We start from the raw sequence: 11057 nt of genomic DNA on the forward strand, positions 1-11057 counted from the left end.
GCCAATTCACAATCCCTGTGGTTTGAAAATATCATCATACGTACCCCGATTATGGATTTTCTGAATCTAGAAAAGCTATTCTACGTCGTCTGTGACAATTCAGTCTTTGCCATCAGATGTTCTTTACTCCATTGAGATTTCAGTAGGCATATGTGGAGATTGCGAATCATCCTGACGAAAAAGAGCTAATTTTCCACAACGAAAAGCCACTTGCGACCTGAACCATCATTGTCACGTTAATAGTGTTTGTGCTTGACTTTATGCCATCTACGATATATATAATCGTGCCTCAATGTGCACAACGCCTTCACAACATCCTACACTAAGATTGGCAAGATAGTTTTCCTTCTTGCCGAGTATAATTTGAGGTAAGGTCGGGATATTATATGCTTTACGTCGCTTGGTATGTTGCCGAAAACTGTGGGGTTTGGAGATTCCGAGCCCAGCCCATTGCCATACGTATTGCGATCTAATTCCTGATTGCATGGATTGCTATTGACGTTTGAAGTATAATAATTCCGGAAATGTGGACCTCAAATACAAGACACTACAAGGCACATTGAATGAAAGCGACATACAGCTCGGTTGAGCGTTATGAGTTGGCGGTCGGATATGCATAAGTTGCTAAGCACATTTGCGCACGCCTGAGATATTCCAGCGGATTTGATCCTTGCCACTTGCGGAGGTTAGTGCCTTTGGCCACACCGCAAGTTTCAGCAAAGTGTTGGCTGTTCCATACGACAAGCCAAACTATAACTGCATCATATTTTTAAGAAGCGTCTCATCAACAAGGCATAACTCGCTGCTGTCAGCGATACTAAAACCGGTGAATACAGCTTAGCTGTTGGCCGCCAAAATATTCTATTATATTGCCTGCTAGTAGCCATTTAATGGATAGAGATCGGCCTTACACAGCGAAGTTCGGGTGAACATTGCTCAAGGTGCTAGGCACCAAATCGGACATGTCAATTGTCGACCACCTAGAGACAAATAGTCGGACGGCACGCGTTACTTTCATGGTGAAGCGTGTCCACCAAAGCATTTGCGTGGACAAATCGCAATGCTAGAGCGACTTCCTCTTGACCACTGGCTTTACGTTGGATAACGCAATGTACACAATTACAGGCTTTACGTAATTTCTATAGTGAATAGTTTGGTTAGCTATCAAGTTTCTTGGATCACCACCAAGTGGATATGATGTCAGTGAGGAGGGTCGTTAATTTGATTTGACTTACTGACGCCAGCCTGGCTACACTTTGCAGCAAAACCAGTGATTTACCATAATGAGATTCAGTGTCAGGCGCAAGGGTACGCGACGTTATGACTGACCAGATTGTCAAAAGCAAAATGTAGATGGCAATAAACTTTGGTTATGTAGTAAGACAAAAAAAACGTTTTATTACATGCATTTACCCTTTCTCCATCTGCACTGAGTACTAACCGATAATGGTCGTAACCAAACAAGGATTGAGGTATATTCTTAAAATCTGAATAAACGCGAACACATGCTGAAGCCATTCTTTATGGATTACACATTGCACACATACTTTCGTCGTGAGCAATCTTTACATCATGAGACATAAAGAAGCTTACGCAATAGTAGAAGCTCGCAGTTAGAACCAAGTTAACATTTACTGGTGGGTCATGTGTTGCCCATGAGCTTTTAAAACGAGATTGTCGTAAATTTTCATAACACTCGAAACTTGTTTTTCATCTTGAATAACAAAACGAAGATTTCTTAAAACCTTTTTACGAGAAAAACCGTGAGAAATCCACTTTGAAAAGAGCTTTGTCAATTTCTCTGTGGAATGTGGGTCACCTGGAGTCGAAGACGCCAAATTAGCAACTCGTTTATCGTTTTCGACTGCGAACTTATTGACAACCTTGCCTTCGTCAAGCGAACCAAGAAGCCATGTCTGCATCTTCCGGACTAACTCGCCATAGAGGCCCAAGATGCGCTGTACTTCATTTTTTTCAATCTCAGCATCTTCAAGGATTTTTTGCACTCGCTGGCGAGAGTAGTAGGTGCGGATCCATTGCTTCAGGAGAGGCATCCAAGACAGTAAAATAAATGTTGTGTCAACTGGACTAGTATCAAATTCAAATCGCTTGGGTTTTCGACCGTTTGCAATAAAGTTGGCAGCACGGATGTCTTTAAAAGATTTCAATTGTTCGGGAAGAAACGTGGAGTCGGGATATAGAGACAACAGCTTCACATTGTCCTTCGAAACCAGATCAAACCAGAGATCATCGTATGAGCGCAAGACGGGTAGAACATTAAAGTCTCCATAGCCAGCTGTACGAAATATCACTTCCACCTCATCGCGTGTAAACCCGTATCGAACCAATTCGTTCAAGTGAAACTGCATATCGACCGAATTTTTTACAATTTTTCCCTCTTTTGGCTGAAGCTTCAAAGCGGTGTATAAGGCTAATCGAATGTAAGGGTTCAAGCTGTCGGTCTTGTCCGGAAACGGAATATCGACCGGCTTCTTCTGCTCCAAAATTGCCTTGTTCTTGAGAAATGTTGACCAAAGATTACGCATCGTGTCCAGTTGTGTCTCGTCGATTGTGGATTGCATGTTGTCCAAGAATTTGGAATATTGATTCTTACTCCAGGGCTGAGTTTGTTGATGGCCAGAGTTTCGGAAGATTCGGGACTTCTTGGCCGTCTGTTGCGTTATTACTGTCGACAAGCCGGTACGAGAAAATGTGTCACTTAGTGGAGACTGAAGTCTACAACGTGGTATCCTCTCTTCGTCATCAATCGTTTGTTTTTGTTTTTGTGCTTGTGAATCTTGTGTCCTTAGTTGGCGACCAGTTGGTTCCCGTTTATTGCTCTGGAAAGTTTGAGTCGAGACGGAGAATGCTGCTGAGACGTTGATAACTAGAACCATGGCAGCAAGAGAATGCAGCATGAAGTAGAAAGTTGGTACGCGCATAGTGATCGTGACTGAATTCGTTGCAGAAATGAGTTTTGAGTATGACTAAGCGAAAATAATAAATGACTGGATTCTATAACAAATCGACATGATGTATGTGGTCTACACTACTCTGCAGATCAGATAAGATAGAAACCCGGAGCAATGATAGATTAAGGATTTGATCAGACCATCAACATGCATGACATTTTTGAACGCACTGTTCCTACAGTCTTTGTCGTATACTACTCGCATTACTGCAGAATAGACTTTGGGATAATATACATTAGAACTCAATATTTCGTTTTACCCTCAAATTAATAATTTTAAGTACGGCAAATACGTGAACTTTATCACGTAGGAATTCTCATTACCGAGATTTGGTTTCCAGGACATGCCCGATCTGTGTGCATCCTTCCTTACCTATGCGAATTTCTGAAGCAGGGATGCACCCACGTATTAATTGGACGAAGGTGTCAAGTATATTCAGCTCCTTTCCCATCGTGCTCTCTTTTGATATAAGTCGTCACAAAGTCAGCGCCGATCTAAAGATGACGCCGCTCAATTATGTTAGAGAACAATCACATCCATAGGATAAACATATGTTTGTGCATAAAACAAAGTCAGAACTTTAAATCCCTACAAGAACAAATTTTTAAATTTTACAGAACATCATTACGGTATGATAGTTTGACAAAGATATGGCAACATCCGGATAAAGACATAAGAACAGAATCATTGACTGGGTTTTATTCATCCATATGGGGCGGTAAGATCATCGAATTTGTGGCTCACGCTCTTCCAGCTCGCTGCTCTTCCTGGTTCAATTCGTTTTCCTTCTAGTAATATAGTGCCTTTATACGTTTATGGTCAAAATTTATCGATGTTACCGTTTATTTGACAGTGCGATTGAGAGCGTCTTCAATTATGCTCATAGATTTTATAGCTGCTATATGTGTGTGTTTGATTGGCAATACATGTGAAAAGTTTTGATTACAAATATTTCCAGTAAGGTTCCATTTTATCGAATGAAAGCGTCACGAACGGCTCTACAAGTGAATATACAGAGTTTATTGACTTTGATTAAAAATTTCGTTCTGCTGGCTTCCCATGGGAGAAAATTGGACTCCATCGGTCATGCTCCCACTTATCAGAGCATGCACCGCGATGATGCTTAACTTGATAAAATCACTCATATCATTCGGATACTACACAAATAGAGGATTAACAACGCACATCCCATCATTTGGTATTATGGAGAAGATGGCAACAAAGTGACTGTATCATACAAGGTCCTTAGTTAGTTACTTCAGGATGTAACTAGACTAATCTAGACTAATGAACGGCTACCATTTTGTCTCTAATAGATTACCAATAGCCACGACAGTAACTGAACCGTTTACTGTAATTTTTGTAACGCATTTAGTGGTCGTGAAAGCGACGATCAAGACAATTTACTTGATACTACGAGCTAGTATATTTCTGCAAGTCATAAGTGAAGTCATAACCCCGTAAGCAATTATACTGAGATTCCACACTATAGTCTACGCAATTTGTTCCGCCTAGAAAGAATAAAAGTAGTCTTAACAGTCCATGTTTGACATGCCATTTAACTAATTGAATCGAATGTATTGTCAGCATAGCGTATGTAAAATAAGTGATCACAATTATTTGATAAATTTCTATTTATAATTTCTAACTCGGTACATAATTTGCTCTCTGAAATTAGACTATTTTGATATACTGAGCCTTTTAATAGATAGAATATTATTCATGTGTCTCAATGCAAGGCTTGAAATGCTTTTACAAATCCATAACTCCCTAATTGATAAATTTGAAAGGATGTATACTACCAGCTAAAAATGTAGTAATCTAAGAGCCTTGAAAGTAATAAAAAGTAATATTTTTCAAAAGTGATAATAAATGTCCAAACAATATTAGCATAGCATTAAGTAATTCTGATATCAAAGTACAACTTGATATTCATATTAAGCCGCGGAAAAACAGTAGCAAATATCTCTTTAACATTGTAATTGAAAAGTACTGAAATGCTCTGAATATATCAAACTTTGAGCAGAAAAGTTTTCTAAATGAAAGCCCTGTCATCTTGTTACGCCGAATAGAGGCAATCATAGTACTGGTACTAGTAGTGATTAGCCTGACTACACTGATCGACGTTCGAGTCGCTGTTAATCGCAATGCCGTGCATATTGTGTTCTCCAACATCGCGGCAGCTTTTGTTAAATATAGCTGCCCTCAATAAAATATTTGCCACCCGGACACGCCGCGTTCTGACCTGTTGTCATGCATTTGAGCTAATGGCTTGGCCGTATTTGCGTTGCGTTCAGTAAATCATATTTGTAAGAAGAACAAAAGTGATGAATATCAAAAGCTCCGTAACTCAGTGCTCCTGTACTTGAAAATCGAGGCTGCTTAGCAAATTAATCATGTCAACAGAGCCAATACTCAGGCCGCACGCTCACGTTCGACACGCTCATCCCACTTTCAGATAAATTCTTCATCGTCGTGCTAGGTCTGCAGCGAGCAAGTCGCCAGTAACCTCTTGAAAGGATTTGATGCCTACAGCTAAGTTCGAGCTCAATTTCTCGACTTGCCCCGAGGCTTTTATTATAAGACGTTAACGTCTGCAATCAAATTATGCTAGGTAGATTGTCCACTCGGCTAGATCTGTGGCACTCAGTCGATATTTTACTTTTTGAATGCTTTCAAGCCCTCAGCCCATGCACTAAAGTTTGGGTTGAAAGGTTTTGTCGTAAGTCGTTGTTGGGATCGAAGACCGGTGCACAGGCGCGATAGAAAAAGTTTATTGGAGCCGCCATTGGCCCTAAATAAACGACAAATGGGCGAGGAGCTATATAATGAAACCTCGTACAACTCATTGAGGGGGGTGTTCATGGAAACTGGTGGTGCTACTCGCGGAATTTGGTTTCATCCCCTCATTTCGATCGCTTATCGCATAGATCTAGCCAAAGGGGCCCCTCACCTAGAAGGGCAACCCGACTTGTGAGCATTCACTTCAGCTTGATGAAAAGGGTATAGAGTCTTTATGTTACTATTGACAAGATTGTGGTGGTCTTTAAAGTTTTTGCAATCATCAACAGTCGCTCGCATGGAATGGGGCGCCACCTTAGCGGTTGTTGCGCTTAAATCTACTGTTCAGCTTTTGCAAAGCAAAAGTGAAAGGAAATCACCTGACGAGATTGATGCCACGACAATGATCTCGCCATGCTACCAACAACGGATTGTCATAAAGTCGACGTATAGATGGTTCCAGGACGAAGACGGGCGCCAGTTACCGTTCTCTCTTCTCTCGGACAGTATGGAGTGCAGGGACGCTACCTAAACTCTCGGTAAAGTATATCCTTCCTGTAAACACGAAAGAGATAAGCAAAACGGTCAAGGTCAATCCAACGAGTGGTCATTTGCAATTCTCATCACCTATCCAGGTTCCAATTTCATACTATATTGATGTGAAAGACTTTTTTTGGCTGGTGATTGTAACAGCACTAGCCTAATTCAAATGGGACCGCAAAGTTGCGTAGTATATACATTGCTTCATCCAAACTTCATGTCGTAGAATCAGCACAAGTGGCGCGCACTGCAACAATTGAGAGTCGGTACATAGTCGCTCAGGATCAACCCATATACCCCATTATGACTAACTACTAGCAGAGCATATAGGTTTATTGCTCATTTCGAATCTACTGCCCTTCACGTCGTACTTGGTAAATTAAACGTTGCCATTGATCCATCACGAGTTCAGAATATAGGCTAAAGTCACTGATACGTTTCGATGATAGCTATTTGTCTGGCTTGCAAGCTTCTGCATGTTTACGCTTTCCTGACGTTTAGGATCGTTTCCCAATTCGACCGACTCGACTAGATTTTTCTTCCTCATACATGCATGGGCTGATGTTATGTTTTTGCAGCAAAGATTTTTCAAGCCCCTCACTCAGGCGACCACCTGGTTAAACGTATCTCTTTTGAAGAGGCTAAGCGCCGGTCTACGGCAGGATACTGGGGACTACAACTTGATGCGTTGACCATCGATTCAGTACACAATATCATTCAAGGCAGTCGACAGTTGGCAACGATTATCCACTCGATTTTCAACCCAGGATAGGAATGGGAAGGCTGAAAGCAGTGGATTTGCTTGCAACTAAAGCTAGCTCAAGCTTACAATACAGCGGACTTGTTTACCCATGTCATCAAGGATATTTTGACGTTCGATGTAACCTCTTGGAGCCTTTTCCATGGTACGCAACAGTACGGCATTCCCGGCTGGTTGTTTTTTGCTTTGGAGTTTATTTTGCAAGTGATTCCACCTTGACAAGATGATGCTGTGCTGCATCTGAGTATCTAAATGTTGACAAGTTCAGTCTTTATCCTTTCACATAGTATCTCTCTGCACGTCTGACCCGCGCATGGGTATTGCCACTCCGGCTGCTTTTACATGATAGGGAATTTTGATAGGGTACGGAGTAATGGATGCATCAGTGTGCGCGGCTTTTAAGGCGCAAATCGGGACGCGATATGCCCAGTGGGTTTACATATAGAGGTCAATTTTTGATTCTACAAACCATGTTTATATTAGTTCTTCAACTCTTCGCGCATGATTTTACGTTTCTATTCTTTAACCGCTTTAGTCGATTTGTACGAATATTTTTGACTCGATAGATGATTTCTGATTTTGTTTGCCAAGCCATGAATTTCTCATACCCCATTCAATCATGGTGACCTCCATATTCTCTGCGCGCCTAACGCGTACGGTCAAGTAGAGCAGCAGCTCTCTTCTAAGGATAAAGATAAGCTTTGGCAAGCTTGACTTGCAATACAACTCTCCATCACCAGTGGTGAAGATTGCTTCACTCAGCCCATTGTAGTTCTTTACGCTGGGAGGTTGGTCAACACCACACTGCCTGTCACTCCATGATCAGATAAATTCAGTACATACTCGGTCGTCTCTGCTCCACGCGTATGTATGGCATTTTACACACTCCATTCGTGTACTGCAACGAGATGGTCTCACACTTTTTGGTTCAGCCAGGGCTACATACTGATTTCGCTCGCGGTTATCTTGCGAATAATCTCCATGGTACCGGCTGCGCCATTTGCTGTAGGTCTATCAAAACATCACTAGCACTCTAACAAGGAGTACAGGGTCTCACAGTCTTCATGTCGGCGTTCAATCCCGTATTATAACGTAACCTTTTAGCGGCGCAAGTTGGACGAATCAGTAAGTGCTTTTCCCAAACACCACCAAGCAGGACTTGCGTCAAGTAACTTTACAAGCTGCAGTGGCGATCTTGAAGGTCCTTCACCACGCTTCCTTTCCTGGCTGAGGAAATAAGTCGCTGCTACAGGTCGGGTTGCCTTTCAATAATGCTACCAGCCGTCTCTTTTTGAAAAGTAATTCCCACGTGATAGCCCTTCCACTATCTCGGTCGATAAGCACTCGTAGTTTATCCTGTGCACATCCTGACTGCGTCGCTAATCTACTAGACTACCCCAATCAGTAATTCTAATCGGGCCAACTTCCATGCTTCTTAGGCCAGGATTCATCTCTTTTGTTGCTGATCATTCGATCGAACATCTCCATGCTCTTTGTACTGCATGAAACAATAACCATTATGAAAACTAATCCTCTTTTGATCCTGCCATAGCATGTTACCGCGTTAATTCTTGGTCATCCATTAATAAGCATAACTCCCTTAAAGCTTGCGGCATTTTCCTCCATCAAGTCGACTGAGCGTTTTCTTAGTGAATCACTCTTCGAATGTTTGCTATCCTTCACAGTTTTACCTCAAGCTCCATTCTTTGTTCCAGAGAGCTCATGTATTTTCCCATCCGATTCTGCATCTTTGAAATCTACAAGCCTTGGGTCTTGAACGCGAGATAACTTTAGACATAGCAACGTATGGCTACCACTCGAAAAGCAGGGAGATGACAGACGGAGTCTAAATTCTACACCGTTTGTATTGATGTCTTGCTGTTTGTCATTGCAAAAGCTGGCTGTATCAAAAACTTCTCGAAGTAGATACAGAACTCAATACGCGCCGTTCCCCATAGCTGATGAACATGTCCTTAAATTCAGTGCACGCTGGCGTTAGAGCTCACTAATCATGATTGTCGCGTCAAATTCACGAGGCTCCCCCCGAAGAATTACATTGCGTGTCACTATACAACTCCAGATCTGGGTTGAAATTTGGCATTTTCATGACGGAACTTTCTTCAAGCGTCACCTTACGAGGTGAGGGCTGTAGTTAAAGCTTCTTCACTTTTTGCGTTGGATCGACGTATCTCGGCGTTTGTTGTGGTCAATGGTAAGGCTAGCGATGTGATTATTCGTCGCAATATATACTTTCTTCACGATGCTATTCAATCCAGTCGATGTCATATTGTGTATATCGTCTTTCCTAGTTAGCCGAAAATATTCAAACCGGATTGTCGACCAACATGTCATCTGAATGTTTTGATGGAATCATTTTAGCCAACGAATCTGTTGTTTCTCAGTTTTGAAAGAGAGCTCGAAAGGCGAATAATAGCTATTCTTGTAGATTTAGTTTCAGCATATTGCCGATAATGCTGACCCACAAATTTGGCTATATATGCAAGCGTCGATATCAATCGCAGGAGTACTGCGTACAATTCTAGACGGATATATCTAACTTCGCCAAACCAAAAGTACAAATCTAATTACAACAGCAAGCTATCCCAAGCAGCATTGATCATCTACTGTCTGTCGGAGGTGGTTGTGGACAGTACTATCCAATTCACAACAAATCAAGTTATCTCTGAGCAGTGAGGCCAGTACGTTTGAGCGTTGTAAGAGCGGCGGTAAATTGAATTCGTCAACGTAGGACCTGCTCGCTTGTAGTAAAATCTATCGACTTTGTGCACGTTATCTGAACTCAGAGTTTTTCGCCATGTCTTTATTAGAACTCTTCAAAAATGTGCACACCCAGCAGTTTGGATGTAATTGAAGGCACTCGTGAGAATCTGTAAAGAACGATAACGCATCTCTAAGCTCGTGCCCTCAGCCTTGCACAAAATTCACCCAGCATGACACTGCAATTTCTAATCACTCGGCATCTCAAAAAGTAACACCATCTAACGTTCATAATCGTACGAAGATCTTCACCCTTCGCGATGACAAAGAAAAACCCGTAAATAGAAGCAATCCACACATTTTTTAAAGCCGCTAAAAAAATTGCGTTGGATCCAGTTTAATGTTTGCATTTCAACGAAACAGCTTATGGACATCCTTGAGTGTAAAAGTTTTACCAACTTGAGCATCTAACTCTTTCTTGTCATACACTTCAATGAGCACCGTCAGCATGATACATTTGTCGTGATCTGAGATCTAACCAATTTAATTGTTCACTTTATAGGTGTCGATTTGCTTCCCTCTAAGGTGGACGATATGACCCATGCGTTGGCTCTGCACCGAGAAGTCGAACAGACGCATATGCTTCAACGAGCGATATGTACGTTACTATAGGAAGCAAATGACTGTTATTGGCTCAAGTCTCTATCTCTCCCGGAGAATGGTTTTGATTGTTGTTTAGAATACATCGGATCATTTGTAGACATAATGATACTTGACGGCTGTGATAGCAGGATTCATCTCAAAAATTGATATTGCAACTAAAGATTTGAAAAAGCATACAATACCCACCGAAACTGGGGGTATCGGATGTTAACCACTTATGCAATTCGTGTCAAACGCTTGAAAGGCTCTAAATGTTAAAAAAAATATTGTTATGACGACGCTTATAAGAAGATAAGCCTGCTAAGTGGAGCTGAATTTGCACATCATTTTAAGAATCCATTGGTGGTCAGTCCCCGCAACACTATGAAGATCATTGTCGTCGGCTTTGGTATCAGTGGTATCTCTGCCGCCTACCATCTCGTCAAAGATGGTCACGAAGTTATACTGCTCGAAAAAATGCGATGCTGCACACGTACGAGATGGAAACTGACGGCGAGATGGTAGATTTCGGCTTTATGATGTTTGGAGACTCAAACCCCAAGATCAAAAGTCGTTTGGCATCAAAACACAGCCGGACGGAACGACAAAGAAGCGCATTCCTATGAGCCTCACAGTCACATCGG

The 11057-nt window shown here is 41.8% G+C and overlaps 2 protein-coding genes across 2 annotated transcripts; one reads left to right on the forward strand and one right to left on the reverse strand.

The window, feature by feature from the left end:
- Positions 1-1631: 1631 nt before the first annotated feature.
- PHALS_11066 (uncharacterized protein) lies at positions 1632-2582 on the reverse strand (the record flags this gene model as incomplete). The annotated part of the gene is made up of 1 exon (XM_024726596.1): positions 1632-2582. The coding sequence occupies one exon, from the start codon at positions 2580-2582 to the stop codon at positions 1632-1634; it is 951 nt and encodes a 316-aa protein (XP_024577257.1).
- A 3469-nt stretch (positions 2583-6051) lies between these two features.
- PHALS_11067 (uncharacterized protein) lies at positions 6052-7065 on the forward strand (the record flags this gene model as incomplete). Its single annotated transcript, XM_024726597.1, has 2 exons — positions 6052-6259; positions 6872-7065. 2 exons carry the CDS (start codon positions 6052-6054, stop codon positions 7063-7065), a joined length of 402 nt encoding a protein of 133 aa, XP_024577258.1.
- Between the last annotated feature and the right edge of the window lie 3992 nt (positions 7066-11057).

Source organism: Plasmopara halstedii (genome assembly GCF_900000015.1).
Source record: "Plasmopara halstedii genome assembly, contig: Scaffold_526, whole genome shotgun sequence".
Classification (NCBI taxonomy): domain Eukaryota; phylum Oomycota; class Peronosporomycetes; order Peronosporales; family Peronosporaceae; genus Plasmopara; species Plasmopara halstedii.